This window comes from Aquarana catesbeiana, linkage group LG01, assembly GCF_042186555.1.
Source record: "Aquarana catesbeiana isolate 2022-GZ linkage group LG01, ASM4218655v1, whole genome shotgun sequence".
Classification (NCBI taxonomy): domain Eukaryota; kingdom Metazoa; phylum Chordata; class Amphibia; order Anura; family Ranidae; genus Aquarana; species Aquarana catesbeiana.
Window position 1 is genome coordinate 749,276,010 of NC_133324.1, and position 27,851 is coordinate 749,303,860.

General features: G+C 42.9%; 1 protein-coding gene across 1 annotated transcript in view; it reads left to right on the forward strand.

Moving 5' to 3' along the window:
- GLRB (glycine receptor beta) overlaps nucleotides 1–27,851 on the forward strand; it is a 234,172-nt gene that overhangs the window by 65,022 nt on the left and 141,299 nt on the right. Inside the window, exon 2 of the mRNA XM_073605686.1 lies at nucleotides 9,667–9,817. Coding sequence (XP_073461787.1) covers nucleotides 9,696–9,817 — 122 coding nt within the window. The 5' untranslated portion in view covers nucleotides 9,667–9,695. The remainder of the gene's footprint in view (nucleotides 1–9,666; nucleotides 9,818–27,851) is intronic.

Here is a 27,851-nt window from a genome sequence, read left to right on the forward strand (position 1 = left end):
CTCAAACTCCCATTTGCCAAGAACCCCAGGAAGCATGTGACCAAACCTTTTATAGAAGTCCCGCCTCTGCCCAAACAAATTAATGATTGGCCCAGAGGGGTCTTCCAGAACTACCTGTCACTCTAACTTGTATTCCTTCCATCCTCCAAGTCAAAACATGGAAAATAGAGGAAACTGCTCAAGTAAAGTGCAAGGGGTCACACCCTCCTCTACTCTAGTAAACCTCCCATGCCAATTAAACCCACCAGTTTTACACCGCAGGGTGAAACACTGGCAATTTTGGCCTATTTCTACACCTAACTCTCTATTATAGCACTCACCTAAGCAGTTGGGCGCTACAGAAGTACTATAGAATAGAAGTTGCAGAACCAGAGTCTTGTGTAAAATGCTAGTAGGGAAAAGCAGCTCAGGACCAGCCAAGAGAATTTAAAACTATGCAGTTTACTTTGAATCCTTAAATCCTATCTAATTCTGAATCAGTGCACAATGCAATACCTCAACAGAATTATATATGACTATATTTTTCTGCTTCTGAAGGTCTCTTGAAGAAGCCTAAATCATAACAATAATGGGCATTATAAAAAAGCTGGGTTCATCTGTAAAATGATACTTGTAGGTAAGATGTTCTATAATGAATTAAGGTTATTACTATGTAAAGAAATCATAGGTAATTAAGCAGTGGGATGTCCTCAGTGGTAGGTTGCTTATAAGCTGTCATGGAGTGAAGCAAGCTGTTTACACAATATATTGTTGCTTAGACATTGCTAAGAACGCATCTCTAACACAGAGTTTGAGCGAAAAAAATCAGGTTATTTAAATCAAGCTATTTGACAAATTTAGTTTTGCATGGCTGTAAGTTTTTCCTGTAATCAGGTTTTCATCTGTTTACTGGAGTAGCTTTGTTGCCCTAACCATACTCAGGGACAGTAGCTCTTTTAATAAATCCAGGGACATTAAAAACTTTGTAAATATAACATCATTTCTTTCATTTGTGTAGAACCCCTTTACCAAATGAAGGTGAGTGGGGACCCTCAGGTGGCTTGGTGGGCTAGCATTTCATTTCGGAGCAGAATCCTTGACTCTTTGTGGGGTTAAAGACATTGGGTGGCTGTCACTTTAAGACAGTTTAACAGAGCCATGACCAACAAACTCAGAGAGAGAGGGATTGGGGAGAAGGATACCCCTAAAAAGACCAAAAAATTCAGACTCAGAATCTCTACTCACAGTCAATATAGTAAAAGCTTCTTAAAGCCAAACCTGCACTCTGTATTGTTCAGATTGTAAAGCAGCTTCAATTTAGCACATTAACTTCTTTGACGAGTCACCAAAACTCCATGCAATGTCTACAGCTTCTACCTAGCTCTTCCAGACACCCTTCAGTTGATGAAGTTTCACCCTTAGGCCCCTTTCACACTGGGGTGGTGGGGGCGTCAGCGGTAAAGCGGCGCTATATTTAGCACCGCTTGGCCGTTGTTTTAGCAGCGCTATTCAGCTGCTAGCGGGGCAGTTTTAACCCCCGCTAACGACTGAAAAGGGGTTAAAACCACCCTCACAGCGCTGCTGAAGCAGTGCTATGCCGGCGGTATAGCCGCGCTGCCCCATTGATTTCAATGGGCAGGAGCAGTTTAGGAGTGGTGTATACACCGCTCCTTAACCGCTCCAAAAGATGCTGCTAGCAGGACATTTTTCAGCGTCCTGCCAGTGCACCGCTCCAGTGTGAAAGCCCTCGGGGCTTTCACATTGGAGAGACTACAGTGGCTGTTTCAGGGCGCTTTGCAGGCGCTATTTTTAGCGCTGTAGCACCTGCAAAGCACCCCAGTGTGAAAGGGGTCTAAGTGCTCCAATCCAGGTAATCACATTCCAGTTACACTTACCCTGATTTTCTTATGAGCAGGACAGCATGAAGCTTCAGGCCACGGGCTTGGGGCCTTCTCTAGCAAAGCACACCTTGCCCAAATAGCAGACCTAGGAGGAAAGGAAACACATCAACACATACCTCTTCATCTGGCAAAGCCTGGGCGGCATTAGAGCTTCCTTAGGTGTTTCCCAAATATTTATAATATTTTGTGAAGTAACAGGAAAATGATAAATGGTTTTCAAATTTTTTTACAAATACATATGTGAAAAGTATGACGTGCATTTGTATTCAGCCCCCCCTGGTTTAATACTTTGTAGAACCACCTTTCACTGCAATTACAGCTCTTCAGCTGTATTCAGTTGTATATTCAGCTGCAATTCAGGTCTCTACTAGCTTTGCACACCTAGAGAATGAGATTTTAGCCCATTCTTCTTTAAACAGCAAAATAGCTCAAGCTGTGTCAGATTGGATGGAGAGAGTCTGTGAACAGCAATTTTTAAGTCTTGCCACAGATTCTCAATTGGATTTAGGTCTGGACTTTGACTGGGTCATTCTAACACATGAATATGCTTTGATCCAAGCTATTACATTGTAGCTCTAGCTGTATGTTTAGGGTTGTTGTCCTGCTGGAAGGTGAACCTCCGCTCTAGTTTCAAGTCTTTTGCAGACTCTAACAGATTTCTTCTAAGATTGCCCTGTATTTGGCTCCATCCATCTTCCCATCAACTCTGACCAGCTTCCCTGTCCCTGCTAAAGAAAAGCATCCCCACAACCAGATGCTGCCACCACCATGTTTCACAGTGGGGATAGTGTGTTCAGGGTGATGTGCAGTGTTAGTTTTCTGCCACACATAGTGTTTTGTGGTTAGGCCAAAAAGTTCTATTTTGGTCTTATCCAACCATAGCACCTTCTTCCACATGTTTGCTGTGTCCCCCACATGGCTTCTCGCAAACTGCAAACAGGACTTCTTATGGCTTACTTTCAGCAATGGCTTTCTTCTTGCCACTCTTCCATAAAGGCCAGATTTGTGGCGTGCACAACTAATAGTTGTTCTGTGGACAGATACTCCCACCTGAGCTGTGGATCTCAGCAGTTCCTTCAGAGTTACCATGGGCCTCTAGGCTGCTTCTCTGATGAATCCTCTCCTTGCCCAGCCTGTCAGTTTAGGTGGACGGCCATGTCTTGGTAGGTTTGCAGTTGGGCCATACCCTTTCCATTTTCGGATGATGGATTGAACAGTGCTCCGTGAGATGCTGATTGGTTTCTATACAGATCTGCACCAGATTTTGCACACTCCAGTTTTAGTAAACCAACCCCAATATCTGTTGCATAAATATGTATGCTATTTATTTATTTTTAGCCAGTAGTATGGCTGTAAGAAATCCTTTAGTCTGTCTGAGCTCTACTCATTTACACAGTGCAGTCAATTTAAATTCCTACAGGTTGGGTGGATTTTTCACTAAGGTGTGGTAGACATATTATAAGAAGAAATGGGCACATTGAAGATACAATTTTTGGATTGTAATATTGAACTGCACACGAAAATCAAGACAACTATTTGGGACTTTGAGCGCAAATGAGCGCTTTCTATTTTTCTTTCTATTTTTTAGAATTTTTTAAATGATTTATTAGATGGCCGAAAAGGTAGAGGGGCTTTTAAACTAGGTGTTGGGGGGGGGGGGTCCAGGTGTAGAGCTAGCCAGCATTGAGCAAGCTTCAGCGGGTGTTATTCGGGGCATTAGTGGCAGGGTGACTAGAATCCCAAAACCCAAGGTAAGCAAGTTGGCAAATCCAAATTGCAGCCTCGTAACAATTAACAAAGAAATAATATGCGACCAGACAAAAATTACGCGGCTTGTACACCAGTGCTAGAAGTCTAGCTAATAAAATAGGAGAACTGGAGCTGCTAATGTACGAGGGGAGGATATCGATTTTGTGGGAAACTCGGAGACTTGGAATGACAGCTCACACGATTGGCTGTCAACCATTCAGTGGTATTCCCTATCTCGTAGAGATAGGGAGGGTAGGAAAGGGGGAGGGGTGTGCCTGTATATCAAGAATGATGTACAAGTAAACGTAAGGGAGGACATCACAAATGGAGCAAGGGAGGAGGTGGAATTCTCGTGGGTGGAGCTCCAAAAAGAGGAAAATAATGGGAAAGTAATTGGCGTATGCTGCAGGCCCCCTAACCTGAGGGAGGAGGGGAAGCGGACCTTCTATCACAGCTTGGAATAGCTGCAAGACTGGGAAATGTTATAATAATGGGGGATTTTAATTATCCAAATATAGACTGGGCAGAAGTAACCACGCATTCATCTAAGGCTCGCCATTTCCTAAATGTGTTGCAGGATCATCTCATGGGTCAGCTGGTGAATGCACCAACAAGTGATAACGCATTACTAGACCTATCGATTACTAACACTTCAGACCTGATCACGGATGTGGAAATACAGGGCAATTTAGGAAAGAGCGACCACAGGTTAATTCGTTTCAGTATAAATCACAGAAATAAGAAGCACAAGGGTAATACAAGGACACTGAATTTCAAAAGAGCCAACTTTCCTAAATTGTGCTCCTTGCTACATGATATTAAATAGGATAAAGTCCTAGGAACTAAGAACATGGAGGAAAAATGGGAGTCATTTAAGAGCATACGAAATAAAGGTATCGACCAGTGCATTCCAACGGGAAATAAGTTTAAAAAGGCTAAAATTAATCCTGGGTGGCTAAACTAAACTCTAACATAAAAATGCATATAAAAGCAAAAGAAAGGCCTTTAAAAAATACAAGGCTGAAGGGTCATCGTCAGCATTACAAAGAATGCAATAAGAAATGTAAGGGTGCAATTAGAGTGGCTAAAATAGACCACAAAAGGCACATAGCAGAGGAGAGTAAAAAAAAAAAAAAAAAAAAAAAAAACTAGAAATTCTTTAAATACATGAGCAGTAAGAAAGTGAGACCAGAACATATTGGCCCCATAAAGGATGACGAAGGGAATTTGGTTAAAAAAGTCAAAGAGAAGGCAAAAGTTTTAAATGCATTCTTCTCCTCAGTTTTCACAAAGTAAATGAGGGGATATAGTAATCATGACTGTAATGCTAATAAAACGTCACAGAATGTACCCTCATGGCTAACGTGTCTGTGGGTTAGGGGTGCAAATTACTTGTTTTGCCTTGAGTGCCGACAACCCACGATACGAAAATAATTTTACTGTTAGGGGTCCCCACAACTTGGGAAATGTTATCAAGGGGTCACGGCACTAGAGGGTTGAGAACCACTGATAGAGCTGGTTATCCCATCTTCTATATCTCAGTGTTTTCACTCCAGTGGATCTCATACCAGACCTATCCCAAAGAGTTTACTTCCTGGGGCTTCAAGCTTACATAATAGTATACTAAAGGTAGTCTCTTCCATCAACCTCTGTTTGAAGCTCTTCTGTCTCTAGATTATAAAGGAACCAAACTAGCCTAACCCAAAGTATCCACCCAAGGAAGGGGTCTCTGTAAAAGGGGTATTAAGCCCTGCTTACAATTAGTGTTCCCATAGAGTTGCTAAGCAGAGAGTGCTTGGACTTGAAGCATTAAGGTAATGGTAACACTGTGCACTCTACACCATTTTTGGAAAACCTTAACTTGGAAAGGACAACAAGATGGTATGGGTAGTTAACACTATAAAGGTATCCACTATACTTTGGCAAAAAATGGAAAAAGGACAGCCACACCCCAAAATTATTTTGTTGTGTATAAAAGACAGATTGCGATCGGTAATCCTCCCAGCTATGATTAAGCGCCTTTAACGGTGCGAAACGCGTCAGTTATCATCTGGACCCGTGTCTCTGATGAATGTATTAAGCTTTATTCAATAAAGGTATTATGTTGGAGCGCGGCCATCCTTTTTTTATTTTCTGCCATTTGACTTTGCTGAGCAGGCACCCTTCATCTCCTACTACTAGGATGGTGTGAACACAAGCGATACCACCTGGAGCGGTAATTACCTTGATTTGGTGTTTTTGGAATCCACTATACTTTCTTGTTATGTTATTTAAATACCACTATCCGTTCTAGTTATGTTATTTAAATAGACAAAAATCCATGTTTTTTTACTCAAAATAAAAATCTGACGAGTGAACAAGGAATAAGTTGCATTATTGAGATCACTTGTATTGTTGTTAAACAGAGTTATAGTTGTTGCTTTCTGCTGGTTTTGAAATTGTGTGTGACAGTTGTATGTTTATTACTTTACCAATGACAGTGCTGGAAGGTTTTTGCCATTTTAAGATCTATTTATATGCCCTACTGTTGTGCTGGACAAATACAGAGCAAAGAAAATCAGGAATACTTAGGCATAACACAATAAATCTGATTCATTAGCTTTTCAGATGCTGTATTTTGTAAAATTTGCAAACCAAGCAATTTGGTTTTATTTACTATCCGATAATATGACCTTATTTTAGTGTTAGAATACAGAAAAAGCAATTAGTAGAAAAAAAGGCTTCTGTATTTGTTGTGCATTTATGTGATATTTCACTTAAAGAGAGCCAAGAAGAGAAATATGAGATATAGACCTGGCAGACTGAGGACTGCACCATCTGAAAAGTGTCTTCTTTGGAATTCCTGTTCTACCTGCGTTTGCTTCCCCATTACTATCTTCTTACTATCAGCTAAACAAGACTATTAGGAGCTTGCTTTTATTTCTCTTTGGGAGTGAGGTAGAATTGATGGATGATGCATGATTTCTTATAGCAGTATTAAACCCAAAACCAAAAATCTAATATATTTCAGCTTACCAATCATTACTGTTGATGTGGTGGCTGCATTTGTTTTCTTTTTGGGGGATTTTTTCACTAACATTAACAAACTAAACAAAGATTCCAGTTAATACTTTTATAATCAGTTATAGGCAGTGTACACAGGTCAGTAGTATGTAGAGCAGTGTACAGAGGTCAGTAGTATGTAGAGCAGTGTACAGAGGTCAGTAGTATGTAGAGCAGTGTGCAGAGGTCAGTAATATGTAGAGCAGTGTACAGAGGTCAGTAATATGTAGAGCAGTGTACAGAGGTCAATAGTATGTAGAGCAGTGTACAGAGGTCAGTAGTATGTAGAGCAGTGTGCAGAGGTCAGTAATATGTAGAGCAGTGTACAGAGGTCAGTAATATGTAGAGCAGTGTACAGAGGTCAATAGTATGTAGAGCAGTGTACAGAGGTCAGTAGTATGTAGAGCAGTGTACAGAGGTCAGTAGTATGTAGAGCAGTGTACAGAGGTCAGTAGGATTTATTGCAGTGTACAACTTCTTTGGTCGACCATGGCGAGGTCTCTTCTGAGTGGAACCTGTCCTGTTAAACCACTGTATGGTCTTGGCCACCGTGCTGCAGCTCAGTTTCAGGGTTTTGGCAATCTTCTTATAGCCTAGGTCATCTTTATGTAGAGCAACAATTCTTTTTTTCAGATCCTCTTTGCCATGAGGTGTCATGTTGAACTTACAGTGACCAGTATGAGTGAGTAAGAGTGATAACACCAAATTTAACACACCTGCTCTCCATTCACACCTGAGACCTTGTAACACTACGAAGACACATGACACCGGGGAGGGAAAATGGCTAATTGGGCCCAATTTGGACCTTTTCACTTAGGGGTGTACTCACTTTTATTGCCAGCGGTTTAGAAATGAATGGCTGGGTGTTGAGTTATTTTGAGTGGACAGCAAATTTACATTGTTATACAAGCTGTACACTCACTACTTTACATTGTAGCAAAGTGTCATTTCTTCAGTGTTGTCACATGAAAAAGTATAATAAAATATTTACAAAAATGTGAGGGGTGTACTCACTTTTGTAAGATACTGTATATAAAATAAATAAAATGATTATATTGCTTAGGAGATTTATTGGGTTCCATTAACCTTTTGCTGCTTGTGATATAGGCCTGTGTGGTGTATAACTGATTGTTATTTTTCTTAGACATTAGTGTAGCATTTTTAATGAAAATAGCTCCATCACAGCAGGTATTATAAAATATGAATATATTTTGGCTCTGGTCATTAGAAAAAAACAGACTCAGAATATGTATTGCTTTAAACTGCACTGCTAGATTATGATGGGGAATTTTATGACGAGGCTCATCTATTTGTCATTCTGTATAATATTCCCTGTTTCAGATCTTAATCTGATCTGCATTTTAGCGTGCTGTTTTATGAAGTGTGTCACTCTCTATGGCTGTCCACTACAGAAATAAGATTTAAATCTGACTTTTTTCATCACTCACTTGCCAATTTTGGTGAAATGAGGGTGGCATTGTGTGTACCACAAAGTTCCCATTCTCCACATGGTTTGGGGTCACCAGACCTCATTATCATCACACAGCCTCCCACCCCACAACATTTAAAAAATGTTTGGTATATGTAAATTCTTTTGGAGCTGTGAAATGAGATTGCTAGGACCGAAGGAGGACAAAGAGTTCAGAGATGGAATGTGAAGAGGCTGAGTACTGTTTTTAGATTTTTTTTTTTTTTTTTTAAACCCAGAGTAGAGAGGAAAGGGACTAAAACAAAATAATGACCCTGTTAGGTTTACAGTCTGGATGAAGGTCCTTTAACCACTTCAGCCCCAGAAGGATTTACCCCCTTCCTGACCAGAGCACTTTTTGCGATTCGGCACTGCGTCGTTTTAACTGACAATTGCACGGTCATGCAACGTTGTACCCAAACAAAATTGACGTCCTTTTTTTCCCACAAATAGAGCTTTATTTTGGTGGTATTTAATCACCTCTGCGTTTTTTATTTTTTGTGCGATAAACAAAAATAGAGCATCAATTTTTTAAAAGACACATTATTTTTTACATTTTGCTATAATAAATATCCCCCAAAAATATATAAAAAAATTTTTTTTCCTTAGTTTAGGCCAATATGTATTCTACATATTTTTGGTAAAAAAAAAAAAAAAAATCGCAATAAGCGTATATTGATTGGTTTGTGCAAAAGTTATCGCGTCTACAAAATAGGGAATATATGGGTTTTATGGCATTTTTATTATTATTTTTTTTTTTTATTAGTAATGGCGGCGATCTGCAATTTTATCGGGACTGCGACATTATGGCGGACACATTGGACATTTTTAACACTATTTTGGGACCATTGACATTTATACAGCGATCAGTGCTATAAAAATGCATTGATTACACAAAATGCATGCAATGTTTTCCATGTATTCCAATGGCTCTAGTTCACACCATCCAGTCAGTTTCCGGTCAGTTTCTGCACCGGAAACTGACTGCATGGTGTGAACTAGAGCCATTGGAATACATGGAAAACACTGTGCATGCATTTTTAGTGCAGAAAAAAAGCGCACGGAACTGTACGGAACTGCATCTGCTGTGAACTGGCCCTTATTAAAATGTTTAAAAGCAATCATACTTACATATTGCTTAATCATACCAAAATATTGTGTGCTAAATCTCCCATACCCAAAACAACTATTCCTACATATGGCTTGTGTACACAGGCTCTCTATGTAAGTCGGTGAGAATGCAAAGGTGACATGAAGCAGCAAGGTGCAGCTTGGGAAGTCAAATGCAGGTTAGAGGGGGACAAAAGCACACATGAAGCAACTTAGGTAGAACTCAAGGATCTCAAATGAAAAGTTTCCATTTAATATCGTTTTTCTAAAAACTCAAGATGTAATTCTGAACCAACTATGTAACAACCTACTTTCCCTCTTACTTTACTGCACTGTTTCAAGAGTACTTGTAAACTGAACATCATGGACACATCCATTTTATGCTGTTATAGACGTATCAACTATTTTGTTTTGTAGGTCAGTTGTGCTGAAATTAATGCATCGAGATGAAGTTCGTTTTGGGAATCTTGCCATTCCTTCTGTTTTCTCTTTGGCTGGATGGAGTGCATTCTAAAGAGAAGTCATCAAAAAAAGGGAAGGGGAAGAAGAAGCAATATCTCTGCCCATCGTATGTCATTCTTTATTATTGCTCTGTATTGTTCTTATTTAAATTGTGTTTGTTTTGGAAAAATGGGGCTGGGGAAGGGGGGGGGACATTAGTGTATTACATATTATATATAGTCTTTTTTGAAATATGATTTCAATGTTTATACCATAAACTGTATTTAACTTATTTACTATGGTGCTTCTATGATACAATACTGGGCTTTCTAAGAAACTCCAGATGTTACTGTTCACTCTTTCTTTCTAATGTATGGCTTCATACAGAGCCATGTATAGTGTTTATGAAGAGTGTTTTAAACTGCTATTTGCATTGAATAGCAGAGTCTTCTGAGTGCTTGAATTATATTATATACTGTATAAAGCAGTCTAGGACCCTTGAATATAAGGGTGCTCTGATATTTAAATATTCAACCATCTTTTGCAGTCAGTGGCTTTGGCCTGAACTTCCTTCCATGCATTCATATTTATGTAACTGCACAATGATGGGCCAATAGTGAGGTGCAGCAAACAGGAAAGGGAGGGCCAGACCTACAGTCCAGGATGGTGGTTAATATTAGCATATCACTGCAGTCTGTATTCATTGATACCGTGTTGCTTTACAAAGGTGATTATCTTTTGAGATGACTACACTTTAACACGAGCAGCAGTTTAACTAACTAGGCTATGAATAATAACTCAGACAGCCTTAACTTTAACTATATTACCAGAGAATCCAAAAAAAGGGGCAACCAAATTTTTCTTAGGCTTGGTTTATACCAATGCATTGTGGGAACTCACTCAAAAGTGTGCTTTTTCCTGAGATGGATAATGCTTGGTGGTGCCATTAATTCTTCGTAGAAACCTCCACGCTTCTTGCTAATGCTCTCATATTCCTCTAGCCAGTTGCCTATAGACATTGTGCCCAGCAACCGTAGGGATGACCTGGTGCATAGCTCCCAACTGTCTCTGATTTTGAGAAACCTGTTTCTGGTTTGGATTAATTTTCCTCTGTCCCTCTTTCCTCCTCATTTGTCAGTCATTTTGGTCTGATCTATATAGTTATATATAAATGCATTATTTATTTTTCAAAAAGTGTTTTACAGTACTGAACCTTTCATACAATTTCTAAATTGCTGCATTTGTATGTGTCAGAAGCCAGTATAAAGGAATAGTAGTGGTAAAAAAAATCACTTATGACTTACTAATCTTTTTTTATGTTCCTTTTCCTTTTAAAGGGGTTGTAAAGGTTTGTTTAAAAAAAAATAAAAATCTATCACAAACATGTTATACTTACCTCCTCTGTGCGAGGGTTTTGCACTCAGTGGCCCCGATCCTTGTCTTCTGGGGTCACCCAGCGACGCTCCTGGCTCCTCCCTGAATTAAATGCCCCCTTGGAGACCCGCATTCCAAGGGGACCATTGACACAGACAGCAGGACTCGGCCTCCTGTCTCACTGGTTTTGATTAACAGCAGAGGGAGTCAATGGCTACACCGCTATCAATCTATCCAGTGAGGCCCTGAGACAACGGCTGGAGCTGCTGTGCTCATCCCCATCAATGAAACGATCGGGTTCAGGCAAGTAAAAGGGGGGCTCTGGGGGGTGCTGCACTACAGAAGGTTTTTCACCTTAAGGCATAAAATGCCTTAAGGTGAAAAACCTTGAGGGTTTACATCCCCTTTAACCACTTGCCGACCGTATACAGTAAATATAAAGTGGCAACAGCGCTCCCCTGGGCAGGATCACATACCTGTACATGTTCCTGCACTTCCAGGTCTGGGACATCCACAGACACCAAAGGCGACGCGTTCATGCTGTGATTGGACACAGGCAGAGCGGCAGTCTGCCTATGTAAACAAGGCAGAACGCTGTTCTGTTAGAAGGGAAGGTTGTGATCCTGTGTTCCTACAAAGCAGGAACACGGATCTCTGCCTTCCCATAGTAAAAGCATCTGTTAGCAAGCACTCCCTAGGCACACATTTAACCCTTTAATTGCTCCTGATGTTAACCCCTTCCCTGCCAGCATCATTACTACATATAGCATATGTAGTGCCCCCTGGGTCTACTGGGAGCAGGAAGGGTACCTCCAGATACAGGGAGTGGGCTTACATTCACCCCAGGGCTGAGTCCATGGCTATAATGGGAAGTTTGAACAGAATATAGGCGCCAGTCACTTTAGGTATTTTTCAATGCTTTAATTAGAACTTGAGAAAGGTTGTAGGAAAGAGGTTGAGGGGAAGTTTCAGATACCCTTTTTAGCAGACCACTTACAGACTCCTTGAATCAAAGGACAAAACAGCTTTCTTTTAGCAGATCTTGGATACCTGGGTAGGTCTCTCACACAGACCTAGCAACCAGTAAGTGCCTGGATAAGCCTCTCTCACAGACTTAGTGGCCAGTAGTACTGTAAGGGTAGTTAGATGTAGGTGCGTCCTCCAAACGAGTTACCAGGCCTTTGAGGGACCAGCCTTCATCCTGGCTCTCTCCAGCAAGGGTCCTCCCCTGGATCTCCTCAACTTGGCTCGGCTTCTTTCAAACAGGCAAGACAGCCTAAACACCACCTCAGGAGTAGTAGGCCCCAGACAGGCTTCTGGGCCTACTTGCAGAGCTTGCAGCAAAGTAGCCTCAGGCCAGAAAGGCCACATGGTGAGGACTGACTAGAGCACATGGCATCTGTCCAATAAATACCCCTTCCCAGAATGCACAGCAGCCAGGAACCTCCTACTGGGCTGTTTCTGGAAAAAGAATATTCATTAGCTCAACCTAGTTGTAATTCTCACACTGTCCTGTGGTACCAGTGACACCTACTGGCAACAGTGGGAAATGCACAACACAGTCAAGTTTAGAACAGAACCAATAAACTATGTACAATCAATCTGAGCTGGTTACAGCTCAGCCAAAAACAAAATTTACATTATAGCCCCATTTTTAGGAACAGGGGCTACACATATATAGCATATTTTTAGCACTGATCACTGTATTAGTGCCACCGGTCCCCAAAAAGTGTCACTTAGTGTCTGATTTGTTTGCCGCAATGTTGCAGTCCTACTATAAGTCGCTGATCGCCACCATTACCAGTAAAAATAAATAAAAATTCCATAAATCTATCCCATGGTTTTTAGATGCTATAACTTTTGCGCAAACCAATCAATATATGCGTATTGGGATTTTTTTTACCAAAAACATGTAGCACAAATATACATATATACAATATGTAATACATATTGGCCTAAATTGATGAAGAAATTAGATTTTTTCCCCATTTTTTATTGGATATGTTTTATAGCAGAAAGTAAGAAATATTGTCTTTTTTTCAAAATTTTTGTTTATAGTGCAAAAAATAAAAACCACAGAGGTGATCAAATACCACCAAAAGAAAGCTCTATTTGTGGGAAAAAAGAACATAAATTGTATTAGGGTACAGCGTTGCACGACCACTTAATTGTCAGTTAAAGTAACGCAGTGCCGTATCGCCTGGTCATGAAGGGGGGTAAACCTTCCGAGGGCACATGGTTAAGGGAGCGTGATGGGGGGTGTTTCCTATGCGTATATACATTTCCTAATAGGTGTCCCTCATTCTGATCTCAAAAAGTTGGGAAGTATGCTGGTGTGCTATGAAAAATATTTTCCTTGTTGATATGCTCTGATCAAGTCACTTTATTGTGAGTGCAATTTTATTTATTAAAAGGCGTTGTACCAGTACTATCTGGGGCATTTTGTTGTGGAAACCTAAAACCTGGAATTGATGAGCTTTTAGTTCTAGTTTGCAGATTCAGAGGAGCCAGAGTATGTGAGATCTCTGTATATCTGGCAGAAGAGGAGCAGCACTGTATACGGCTGCCCTTAAACAGTCCCATACAGCTGCATGGTTGTTGGGTTGTCAGAACCCTTTACCCACAGTTGATCCAGAGGAAGGCAAAAAAAAAAAAACAAAAACATAAAGCATGGACCTATTTGCTCCAACAGAGGAAAAATCTCTTCCTTATCCCCAAAGACAACCAAATATTCTATGAATCAACCATTTCTGGTGTTTTTATTCTAAATGTTAATAGCCAGTTATATTCTGTGCATTCTTGTACATCACGGGACACAGAGCCTCAGTAATTACTGATGGGTTATAGGGTATCATTAGGTGATTGGACACTGGTCACACCCTAGACAGGAAGTTCAACCCCCCATATAACCCCTCCCCTTTCTGGGGATACCTCAGTTTTTCTCCAGTGTCTTAGGTGTTGGTCATGAATAAGATGTGCTGTGCTGAGCTCCAAAGGAATATCCTATACTGGGGCAAGCCATGCAGCCGGATCCATTCAAAGTGTCTTTTCCAGGCCGAATTGGATGGTACCCGGGCCTCGTGTCCGAAGAAACGAGGTTTTACCTGTAACGCTTCTCTTTTTAGAGAGCTGGACCCCGGGATCCAGTATTTGTTTTTTTCAGCCATATCCCTGGCGGGGTGCTTTACGGGGCCAAAACTCTGGATCCTCCTATTCATAGGGGGCCCCAGTCTCTGAAGGTTTTTTCTCTAAACGGAGCCCACCGTGAGAGGTGAAGATTGGGTCTGTTGCAACAGAACCCTGCAGCTGGATAAGGTAAGGGAGACTCCTTAAGAATTTTTCCAGTTCATATAAGGTTTCTCCTTTAAGTAAATGTATGCTATGTCTATAGTCACCACCGTGGGCTGCCAAGAGCACATACCTTTTCATGCTTGATCTGTCTTGTCTCAGTGTCCACACTGTACGCTCCTCCAAGCCATGCTCCAGGTAGGATGTGGGAAGGGGGGTTTTTTCCTATAAGGATTCTCCCCCCACGGCTTAGGTAAAGGCACAGGGAAGCAGTAGTATGCCGCACCGCACGCCGCCGCCACCATTACAGCAGCTTCCCATCCACCGGCCCGCCTCTCTCCTTTGCCCGGGCCCCCCCCCCCCCCTCCATGCTATCCGAGGATCTAGAGCCTCTGCTTGCGCGGAAAACAGTCTTTTTAAAAAAGAAAAAAAAAAAAAAAAAAGGACGAAGGGGGGACGGGAGGGGTGGTTGAGCGTTAACGCAACATCGGCGTGATGAAACGCTCACATTGCAGGCTGCATACAGGCTATAAGGTGCACTCTTTTCAGATGCACACGGCCTATGGAGGGACACAGAGCAGACGGGCGCATGTGAGGTGGGAGGCACAGGCATTCCCAGGCAAACATTTACTTGAGCACCAGACTGAGACTTGGTAGCAGTGGCAGTTGCTGAACTATATTGCTCAGCAGTCAGTGCATTCTGGTAGTGCCTCTGTTTTTTGTGTTTTGCACTAGGAGCAAAAAAGGTACATATACCCCGAAAAATAGGGGCTCTAAGGGACTCCCTCAGGCTCTGAGGACCCTCCTTCGACAGCACTGCAGCACCTTCCCCCCTGAAGGACCGGGGGAAGCTGGCCATGGTGAGCCGTCGGGGTCAGGGGCTGCAGCTGCTTCTGGCACTTCAGCCCCTGTATACATTACACATGAGGTTCTTTCCTCAACCATTAATGGATTAGAGAAAAGACTGGTGGCCTTAATCGCATCTTTACTCTGTGAAAGAAAACGCACTAGGTCTCCCTCTGTTACCCAGGACCCTCAAGCAGAGGAACTCTGGGGAAAAAGGAGAGGAATCCCTCTCAGAGGATCGGGATGAGTCTTATGACTCCTCTTCTGAGGAATCAAGTGGAGAAGGGCCCTCTTCAGCTTCTCAGGATGAGAAGGTGTTAGAGCAAATTTTGGCTGGATTGGTCCGCTCCACATTCAGGTTACCCGTATCTGAGTCAGTTAAAGAACCCTCCTTTGGTTTGGGTTCACTGAAGCCTCCTCAAACTACACATGCTTTTCTGTTTTATGGTTACTGAAAAAGCTTATTTATTCTGAGTGGGATCACCCAGATAAACATTTTTTCCGCCTAAAAAAGTTTGCAACACTTTATCCTATGGAGGAAAAATGTACTAAGATGGGGGGTATACCGGCAGTTGACGCCGCCATTCCTCCGTATATAAGTCTGGCTTGTCTTGTTGACAACGCTCAGATACCTAGGGATCCAACTGATAAGAAATTGGAATTCCTGTTGAAAAGTGTTTTCTTCTTGGCAGGTTCAGTGGCAGAAGGTCCTAATAGCTCAATCTGCAGTGGCAGCAATCAGTCTGTCAATACTTGAGAGACCATGTTAAGCAGGTCCTCAAAGTTTTACCTGAACAGCAGGCCCAGGGGTTTGCCAACCAACCAGCAGCTTTGTGTTTGCTGTTGACGCAATCAGAGATTCTATCATTCAAACCTTTCGCTTTGCGCTTGGGTTGGTACATATGCGTAGAATCTTATGGTTGAAAATTTCAGCCGAATCACTATGTAAGAAGCTTCTGGCTGGGTTTCCCCTTCATGGTGCAAGGCTGTTCGGAGAGAATTTGGTATACGTCCCTCTTTTAAACAGACTCTGTCTCCAGTGCCAGGAGCATCAGCCTCCAGGCAGTCGCGACGGCCTCCTCCATCAGTCTCAAGAAATAAATCTCAGAGTCGACCCAGGAACAAAAGAAGTCCTGTGGGAGGAAGCCTACTAGACAAGATGCTAAAGCCTCTTTATGAAGAAGTGCCCTCGCTCGGGTGGGGGGAAGACTGCTAGTTCTCAAGGCTCTGGTAGGAGGATTTCCAGGACAGATGGGTGATGTCCACATTAACTCTAGGTTACAAACTAGTTCCGAGAATTACCCTCTCCTCGTTTCCTCAGATCAAATGTTCCCAGAGACCCAGAGAAAAAGAAGTCTCTCTTCTAGCATTGGAGCGACTGTTGTCGCAAAAAGTTATCGTGGTGGTTACCACGCAAGAGCAGGGATTGGGGTTTTATTCAAACCTTTTCACTGTTCCAAAACCAAATTGAGATGTCAGACCCATCTTAGATCTCAAGGATCTAAACCGATTCCTAAAGATACGATCCTGTTGCATGGAATCGATCCGGTCATTAGTCTCCATCCTACAAGAAGGAGAATTTCTGGCGTCAATAGACATCAAGGACGCATACCTGCATGTACCTATTTTCCCTGCTCATCAAAAGTACCTGCGTTTCAAAGTAGAAAGACGCCACTTTCAGTTTATAGCTCTGCCTTTCGGGCTAGCTACTGCACCTTGGGTGTTTACAAAAATCTTGGCCCCTCCGCTGGCCAGATTAAGGGCCCAAGGTATAGCGGTAATAGCATACCTAGACGACCTGCTCTTGATAGACCGCTCGGTAGCCCGCTTGGACCAAAGCTTGGTCACCACAGTCAACTACCTGGAATACCTAGGTTGGCTCCTCAACTCAGAAAAGTCTTCTTTGAAACCAGTAAGAAGACTAGAGTATTTCGGTCTGGTCATAGATACAGCCCAGAAGAGGGTATTTTACCCCAGGCAAAGATCAGTACCATAAAGAACTGATTCAGGTAGTCAGGGCAAAGAAAGATCCTCCTATTCGCCTTTGTATGAGGCTACTGGGGAAGATGGTGGCTTCGTTCGAAGCAGTTCCCTATGCTCAGTTTAATTCGAGACTGCTGAAAAACAGTATCCTGTCTGCCTGGAACAAGGAGGTTCAGGCATTGGATTTCCCAATGCTTCTGTCTCCTACAGTGTGTCAGAGCCTCAGTTGGTGGTTGATACCCGAAAATCTGCAAAAGGGAAAATCCTTTTTTCCAGTTGCCTGGACCGTGGTAACAACAAATGCTGTTGACTGTTCAAGGGAGATGGTCCAAGACAGAGAGGACCTTACCCATCAACATTCTAGAGATCCGTGCGGCGTATCTAGCCCTAAAGGCCTGGACACTCAGGTTACAGGGTTGCCCTGTCAGGATCCAGTCCGACAATGCCACAGCAGTGGCTTATATCAATCACCAGGGAGGCACCAGGAGTCGTGCAGCCCAGGGAGAAGTAAACCAGATCTTAATCTGGGCAGAAGCATGTGCCATGCATATCGGCAATCATTCCGGCAGTAGAGAACTGGCAGGCGGACTACTTGAGTCGCCTGCAGTTATTCCCAGGGGAATGGTCTCTTCACCCCGATGTCTTCTTGGCCATATGCCAAAGCTGGGGGGTTCCGGATGTAGACCTTTTTGCATCCAGGTTCAACAACAAGTTTGATAACTTTATGTCAAGAACAAGGGATCCTCTTGCTTGCGGGACAAATGCGTTGGTGACTCCATGGCATCAATTCTCTCTGATTTTTACATTTCCTCCTATTCTGCTACTGCCACGACTTCTTTGCAGAATCAGGCAGGAAAGGAAGTCGGTACCTCTGCTGGCCCAGCATGGCCAGAAGAGCTTGGTATGCAGAAATAGTAAAGATGGCAGTAGGTCCCCCGTGGACCCTACCGTCACGTCCAGACCTGCTATCCCAAGGTCCAGTGTTCCATCCTGCCTTACAAACGCTAAATTTGAGGGTCTGGCTATTGAAACCCACGTTCTGAAGAGTCGTGGGCTTTCAGGTCCTGTGATTTGTACCTTAATCAATGCAAGAAAGCCAGCTTCCAGAATGATTTATCATAAGAGTCTGGAAAGCTTATATCTCCTGGTGTGTATCCAGGGCTTGGCATCCCAGAAAATATGTCATAAGTAGAATTCTTAACTTTCTACAAATGGGATTAGAAATGAAGCTGGCCTTAAGTACCATCAAGGGCCAGGTCTCGGCCTTGTCAGTATTATTTCAACGGCCGCTTGCTTCGCATTCTTTAGTCCGAAGCTTTATACAGGGGTAACGCATCTTAATCCTCCGGTTAGGGCGCCCCTAAACCCCTGGGACTTGAATTTGGTTCTGTCAGTTTTACAGAAACAGCCTTTTGAACCAATACGTCAAATTCCCTTGGTCTTGTTGACAAGAAAGTTAATTTTTTCTGGTAGCCATTTCTTCTACTAGAAGAGTATCAGAATTAGCAGCTCTTTTCTGTAAAGAGCCTTATTTAATCACACACTAGGATAGAGTGGTATTGCGCCCTCATCCTAGCTTTCTACCAAAAGTGGTTTCACATTTTCATCTAAACCAAGATATTGTTCTGCCTTCCTTTTTTTCCAGATCCCTGTTCTATGGAAGAAAGGTCACTACATTCTTTGGATGTAGTAAGAGCAGTCAGGGCCTATCTGGAAGCAACTGCTCAATTGTTTTGTTCGTACTGCCAGAAGGTCCCAATAGAGGACAGGCAGCGCCAAGTCTACCATTTCAAGATGGATTCGACAAATGATTATTTAAGCTTACGGTTTGAAACAGAAAATTTTCTTTTCAAATAAAGGCACACTCCACAAGGGCTATTAGTGCTTCTTGGGCGGTGCATCACCGGGCCTCTATGGCTCAAATCTGCAAGGCCGCAACCTGGTCTTCAGTCCATACATTCTCCAGATTTTATCAGGTAGATGTGGGAAGGCATGAGGATATCGCCTTTGGGCGTAGTGTGCTGCAGGCAGCGGTACGAGGTCCTCAGGTCTGATTACACCCTACTTTGTGTGGTCCCCTCCCCTCAAATAGCATTGCTCTGGGACATCCCATCAGTAATTACTGAGGCTTTGTGTCCCATGATGTATGAGAAAGAAAATAGGATTTTTATAACAGCTTACCTGAAAAATCCTTTTCTTTTGAGGTACATCACGGGACACAGAGGTCCCGCCCCTCTTCTAATACACTTATATTGCTTTGCTACAAAACTGAGGTATCCCCAGGTAGGGGAGGGGTTATATGGGGGATTGAACTTCCTGTCTAGGGTGTGACCAGTGTCCAATCACCTAATGATACCCTATAACCCATCAGTAATTACTGAGGCCCTGTGTCCCGTGATGTACCTCAAAAGAAAAGGATTTTACAGGTAAGCTGTTATAAAAATCCTATTTTTAAAACAACTAACTGAGCTGGCTGGAACTAGTTCCTGAGAAAGCCTATTTCACAACTTTACAACTCCTACTTTCCATGCATCGACATTATGACTCTTTTCCTCCAGAAGCAAAGAGTGCCCCTTTGTCCTTTGTAATGACCCTAAAGTCTATTCCACAATTATACAGCTTTTACTGTGAAAAAGTAAACCTTCCATCTGTTGAGGCTAAACATCTTTTCCTCCAGAAGAGTGCCCCCTTGTCCTTTGTAATGAACTTAAAGAGGCATTGCAGTCATACAGCGGGGAAGGAAAGTATTCAGACCACCTTAAATTTTTCACTCTGTTATATTGCAGCCATTTGCTAAAATCATTAAGTTAATTTTTTTCCTCATTAATGTACACACAGCACCCCATATTGACAGAAAAACACAGAATTGTTGACATTTTTATTAAAAACGAAAAACTGAAATATCACATGGTCCTAAGTATTCAGACCCTTTGCTGTGACACTTATATATTTAACTATATATTTAAATGGTGCTGTCCATGTCTTTTGATCATCCTTGAGATGGTTCTACACCTTCATTTGAGTCTATATATGACCTTACAGCTCACAGTGCATGTCAGAGCAAATGAGAATCATGAGGTCAAAGGAACTGCCTGAAGAGCTCAGAGACAGTATTGTGGCAAGGCACAGATCTGGCCAAGGTTACAAAAAATTTTCTGCTGCACTTAAGGTTCCTAATAGCACAGTGGCCTCCATAATCCTTACATAGAAGCCGTTTGGGACGACCAGAACCCTTCCTAGAGCTGGCCGTCCGGCCAAACTGAGCTATCGGGGGAGAAGAGCCTCGGTGAGAGAGGTAAAGAAGAACCCAAAGATCACTGTGGCTGAGCTCCAGAGATACAGTCGGGAGATGGAAGAAAGTTGTAGAAAGTCAACCATCACTGCAGCCCTCCACCAGTCAGGGCTTTATGGCAGAGTGGCCCGACGGAAGCCTCTCCTCAGTGTAAGACACATGAAAGCCTGCATGGAGTTTGCTAAAAAACACCTGAAGGACTCCAAGATGGTGAGAAACAAGATTTTCTGGTCTGATGAGACTAAGATAGAACTTTTTGGCTTTAATTCTAAGCGGTATGTGTGGAGAAAACCAGGCACTGCTCATGACCTGTCCAATACAGTCCCAACAGTGAAGCATGGTGGTGGCAGCAGCAACAGGATGACTGCTTGCAATCGAGGGAAAGATGAATGCGGCCAAGTACAGGGATATCCTGGATGAAAACCTTTTCCAGAGTGCTCAGGACCTCAGACTGGGCCGAAGGTTTACCTTACAACAAGACAATGACCCTAAGCACACAGCTAAAATAACGAAGGAGTGGCTTCACAACTCCGTGACTGTTCTTGAATGGCCCAGACAGAGCCCTGACTTAAACCCAATTGAGCATATCTGGAGAGACCTAAAAATGGCTGTCCACCATCCAACCTGACAGAACTGGGGAGGATCTGCAAGGGTTAATGACAGAGGATCCCCAAATCCAGGTGTGAAAAACTTGTTGCATCTTTCCCAAAAAGACTCATGGCTGTATTAGATCAAAAGGGTGCTTCTACTAAATACTGAGCAAAGGGTCTGAATACTTAGGACCATGTGATATTTCACTTTTTCTTTTTTAATAAATCTGCAAAAATGTCAACAATTCTGTGTTTTTCTGTCCAATATGGGGTGCTGTGTGCACATTAATGAGGAAAAAAAAATGAACTTAAATGATTTTAGCAAATGGCTGCAATATAACAAAGAGTGAAAAATTGAAGGGGGTCTGAATACTTTCCCCACTGTATGTGTGTTTATTAAAAGTCAGCAGCTACAAATACAGTAGCTGCAGATTTTTAATTAACAGACACACACCTGTCCCAGGATCCAACGATGTGCTCGCCCGAGCTGTTCTTTCCATCAGTATTCTGTCCATGACAACTTCCAGTTTAGAATCTAGTACATTGGCCTCCAACAGTCTCCGCTTATCTCAGTGTAATAAAAAGCACCTCCATGTACCAGTTGAGAGGGAGCAGTGGCGGTGCGTCCATAAGGGTGCACGGGCGCTGCCCCCTCTCTCTAGCCACCCCCTCAATCACCAGTAGATAAATTCATGCATTGCATAAATCTATCCATGGCCGCCGCTGCCACCCCCTAATCAGGCACCGGGCGCCTGAATTACAGTGGCGGGGGGATGTTTCTGAAGCACCTGATTAGAGCCATAGTGGCAGCGTTTGATGGGCACAGTGGCAGCGTTTGATGGGCACAGTGGCTGCGTTTGATGGGCACAGTGAGGCTGCAATTGATGGGGTTTTTTTTCAGAATTTTTCAGTTTGTTTGCGCACCCCCCCAAAAAATTTTGAGCACCAGCCACCACTGAGAGGGAGTATGTCTGTGCTTGGACTTACAAACTGGAAGTTGATATTTGCCTATTAAGTACACCGGTTTCTGGGGCTCCTGAGGCTCTTGGTATGCCAAGGTTACTTTTAGGTGAACCTGTGACCAAGCTATGAACAATAAAATATTTACATACACACACCAGCCACTTTTTTTTAGGTACACCTGTTCAATTGCTTCGTAACGCAAATTGCTAATCAGCCAATCACATGGTAGTAACTCAGTGCACTTAGGCATCTACATGTGGTGACAACTTACTGAAGTTTAAACCGAGCATCAGAATGGATAAGAAAGTGGATTTAAGTGACTTTGAACATGGCATGGTTGTTGGTGCCAGACAGGCTGGTTTGAGTATTCAAAAACTGCTGATCTACTTGGATTTTCACGCACAACCATCTCTAGGGTTTACAGAGAATGGTGCGAAAAAAAGAGAAAAATCCAGTGAGCGTCAATTGTGTGAACGAAAATGCCTTTTTGATGTCAGAGGTCAGAGGAGAATGGGCAGACTGGTTCAAGATGATAGAAAGGCAACAGTAACTCAAATAACCACTTGTTACCACAAAGGTATGCAGAATACCATCTCTGAATGCACAACACATCGAACCTTGAAGCAGATGGGCTACAGCATCAGAAGACCACACCGGGTGGCACTCCTGTCAGCTTTGAACAGGAAAATGAGGCTACAATTCGCACAGGCTCACCAAAATTGAACAATAAAAGATTGGGAAAATGTTGCCTGGTCTGATGAGTCTCAATTTCAGCTGCGAAATTTAGATGGTAGGGTCATTTTTTTCATGAAAAGATCATGAAAGCATGGATCCATTCTGTATCGAGAGTTCAGACTGGTGGTGGTGTAATGGTGTGGGGCATATTGTCTTGACACACTTTGGACCCCTTAGTACCAATTGAGCGTTGTTTAAATGCCATGGCCTACCTGAGTATTGTTGCTGACCATGTTCATCCCTTTATGACTACAGTGTACCCATCTTCTGATGGCTACATCCAGCAGGATAATGTACTATGTCACAAAGCTCAGATCATCTCAAACTGGTTCCTTGAACATGACAATTATGCCTTGTTTCCACTGAGCGGATCAGTTCGGGTCGGTACAGTTTGAATGGCCTAGAATGGTCCGGTCTATTCTGGTGAGCGTTTCCACTGCAAGTGGGACCACAAGGAGCCATACAGGGTTTAGAAAAAATGCCTCAGCATAGCACAGCAGAGGGTTTTCTGTCAGCCAATCAGTGGAATGTATCGTAGCTCCGCCCTAACCGAACCGTTCCATTTTCTATGGCCCCACATCTGAAGCAGGACCCTGAATGGAACGGTTCGGTTTGGTTGTATGGGCCACTTTCATAATGGAAACACCCAAAATAGCATACCGTACCGAACCGACCCGCTCAGTGGAAACGAGGCATTAGTTCACTGTACTCCAGTAACCTCCACAGTCACCAGATCTCAATCGAGTAGCACCTTTGTGATGTTGTGGAACGGGAGATTCACATCATGGATGTGCAGCTGACAAATCTGCAGCAACTGGATGATGCTATCATGTCAATATGGGCCAAAATGTCTAAGGAATGTTTCCAACACCTTGTTGAATCTATGCCATGAAGAATTAAGGCAGTTCTGAAGGCAAAAGGTGGTCCATCCCAGGTACTAGCAAGGTGTTCCTAATAAAATGGCCGGTGAGTGTACTGACCTCTATGGGCAACCCATTCATTTTAAAAGGCCCATTAATTTTTGGAGATGCAGGTCACCACAACACTCTGTTCTGAAATTACATTGGGGTTGAAGTAATGCACATGTTGACACAAAAAAATAAGTGGGAAGCCAGTTTGTTTCCTATCTCAGTAACTCAGCTCTTCTGCTTCCTCTACCAGAGCACCTGCTCTGTCTTTACATTAGAAATTAGAAGACTGAAAGGCTGCCCAATTACTGCTGGGAGGAAAAATCAAGGTAGGAAAATTTGGCTTAGAAAATGATTTCAGTGCCGTTGTTAAGAAGTTTGATGATGAATTGTTTCACACTGTCTGCAGCTTCAAATGTCAGTGATAGTTGTTTACCAATTGTTAAGAATATGTAAACATTTGAATGTACACAGCTTGGCCACAGTTTCCCTTTAAAGGCGTTTCAAACTAAAGATTAACCGCTTGCCGACCGGCTCACTCCGATACACGTCGGCAGAATGGATCTGCTGGGCAAAACAACGTATGGGTACGTTGTTCTCTTTAAGAGGGCGCCGACCCAATGCACGTGGCCGGCGGGCGCGATCCCCGCCAGCCACACACAATCGCGGGCACGAGAGACAGCACGGGGATTTGTGCATGTAAACACAAATCCCTGTTCTGTCAGGGGAGAGGAGACATATCGTTTGTTCCTACTAAGCAGGAACAACGATATGTCTCCTTCCCTAGTCAGTCCTATCCCCATACAGTTAGAACACACTGAGGGAACACACATTTAACCCCTTGATTGCCCCCTAGTGTTAACCCCTTCCCTACCAGTGACATTTACACAGTAATCAGTGCATTTTTATAGCTCTGGTCACTGTATAAATGTCACTGGTGCCCAAAATGTGTCAAAAGTGTCCAATCTGTCTGCCGCAATGTCGCAGTACCCCGCTGAAAAATGCAGATCACTGCCATTACTAGTGAAAAAAAAATAAAAAATAAAAATGCCATAAATCTTTCCCATCGTTTGTAGACGCTATAACTTTTGGGCAAACCAATCAATATACGCTTATTGCGATGTTTTTTTTTTTGTTTGTTTTTTTTTACCAAAAATATGTAGAAGAATATATATTGGCCTAAATTGATGAAGAAATTTGTTTTTTAAAAACATTTTTTGAGGATATTTATTATAGCAAAAAGTAAAAAATATTGTTTTTTTTCAAAATTGTCGCTCGTTTTTTGTTTATAGCACAAACAGTAAAAAACGCAGAGGTGATCAAATACCACCAAAAGAAAGCTGTGTTTGTGGGACAAAAGACACAAATTTTGTTTGGGTACAGCATTGCACGACCGCACAATTGTCAGTTAAAGCGACGCAGTGCCAAATTATAAAAAGTGCTCTGGTCAGGAAGGGGGTAAAATCTTCCAGGGCTGAAATGGTTAGCTATCCCTTCTCGCATTTTTAAAACCATGTACAACCTCTCAAGTGGCTATAAAATAAATGCATGTTGCTGTTATAGTCAAGGATGCCCTCCATACGTGAGTATGCATATTGAAAGATCTTGATAAAAAGACAGCTCTTCATAAACAGGCTAAGATTCAGTCTCCTTACTGAAGCACAAATACTTGTTAGTTTTACAGCTATAAGTCATGGCTTTCCTGGTACATTCTCAACATTCTTGATTTACCCACAATGCTTTAAAAACGGTAATAATAGAAGCTGAACTTCAAAAAAAGAACACCACTAAATAATGTTTGCATCCAAATGGACTACAGAAAAGTACAATAATGCAATTGTACAAAAGTAAACTATGAGGGGGGTCCTTATCTCTTATCCCTCTTTCAGACATATGTAAGAGAATACATGTGACCTTACTTCCACCCTCAGCTTTGGATGGTCTGAATTAGGGATGGGCGAACAGTTCGGCCTGAGCATAAGTTCGGGCCGAACTGACCACAATGCATTGTGGCGCTGAACAGTGCATTGCAAGCCCCAATTGGCTAAAGTGGTGAAAGCTTCAGCCAATCAGGGCACAGAGCACTGTCAGTCATGATTGGACACTGTCATCATGACTTTATCCAATCATGGCTCATTTCCTCCCCACAATATAAAAATATTCTTTCAATGGCAGCCATTTTCAGTGTGATTTTGGCATGGAGAGTGCTACTAGTAGAGATGAGCCCGATGTTGGAGTTGAACGTAAGTTCAACTCCAACATTGGGTGTTCGCCTGTTCACCGAACAGCGAACATTATGTGGTGTTTGCAGCAAATTCCAAAAGCAGCGGAACACTGTTAAAGTCTATGGGACACTAACATGAAAAACCAAAAGTGCTCATTTTAAAGGCTTATATGCAAGTTATTGCCATAAAAAGTGTATGGGGACCCGGGTCCTGCCCCAGGGGACATGTATCAATGCAAAAAATAGTTTTAAAACTGCAGTTTTTTCAGGAGCAATGATTTTAATAATGCTTAAAGTGAAATAAAAATGAAATATTCCTTTAAATGTCGTGCTTGGGTGTTGTCCTTAGTATGCCTGTAAAGTAGCGCATTGTTCTCAGGTTTAGAACAGTACCACAGCAAAATGTCATTTAAAACTGATTGCGGCTGTAATGTATTGTCGGATTCTGGCAATAAAGAAAAAAATCATTTAAAAAAAAAAAGGCATGGGTTCCCCCCCCCCCCCCAGTCCATTACCAGGTCTGTTATGGATTTTAAGGGGAACCCTGCGCCAAAATGAAAAAAAAAAAATGGCGTAGGGGTCCCCCTCAAAATCCAGACCAGACCCTTATCCGAGCACAGGAAAAGTGGTGGGGGATGAGAAAGCACTCCCCCCCTTCTGTACCATACCAGGCCACATGCCCTCAACATGAGGAGGATGTTTTGGGGTCCCCCCCCAAAGTATCTTATCCCCATGTTGATGGGGACAAGGGCCTCGTCACCACAACCCTTGCCCAATGGTTGTGGGGGTCTGCGGGCGGGGGGCTTATCAGAATCTGGAAGCCCCCTACCAGTTCACCAAAAAAAAGTGTCAAAAATAGTAAAAATAAGAGGAGACACGTTGGGACAAGTCCTTTATTAAAAAATAAAAAAATGTCCCGCAATGTAAATCCATCTTCAATGACAGCGCCCGACAAATACAGAGAAAATCAGGAATACTCTGGATATTCTTATTTTCTTATTTTCAGACAGCATGTGAAGTTTCGTGCTTACTTTTACAATGTTTTCCAGGCTATCCCTATTTGCTTGAAAAAACTGTTGTTTGAAGTGTTCAATAGCTAAGACCAGGTTCATACCAGATCAAGGTCGGCGCTACCACTAGGCAAACTAGGCAGCCGCCTAGGGCGCACTGCCACCTAGGGCGCAGCCACGGCCTCTGTCTCGGTGAAGCTACAGCTGTGTGTGAGCTCGGCTTTCCTCTCTTGATTACTTGCCCCTGTTCAGTGCCAGCTGTCCCGGGAACACATCCGCTGCAGGTGCTGCCAGTCCCCCCCGATGTGTCCCGTTGGGCGCCCCGCTGTCACATCTCCTCCTCACTGTAATACCTGAACAGCGTTGCCCCCGGGACTCCTTTGCTCCAGCCTGTCCCTCTCTGGTGCGGCCTATGTGTGACTACACACATAGGCCGCACCAGAGAGGGACAGGCTGGAGCCGGGGCCCAAGACATATTTCATCAAAAAGACTTCTTCAAAGGGGATCCCCTTTGAAGAAGTCTTTTCGATGAAACATGTCTGGGGTGTGGTTACATGGCATTCCATCGGACTGACATTAGACACTGCTGTCTGGAGAGGACTACGCCGATCGGACTGCTGGGCCTTAGAAGGTTGAGTGAGAGACACACCAGTTTACACTTCAGGTCCGCTGTGACCACGGTGCACCGTTGGATCATCGATCCTGTTGTTTGCTGTGGATTTGTTCAAAGGCTTATTTGTTTCAGTATAAAAGTGAGTGCAACCATTGAAGTGTGCTTGGAGTGATTTTAATAAATTTGTTAAAACGATATCACGCTATGTGGAGCACTTTATTCATTTGTCTTTCACATATGGAGCCGGCTTGATTGCAGTCACGGTTCATCACATGCAACCCAGGTGTGGTTCAAATGCTGTTTTGCCAAACATGAGAGTGGGAGGCTATACATTC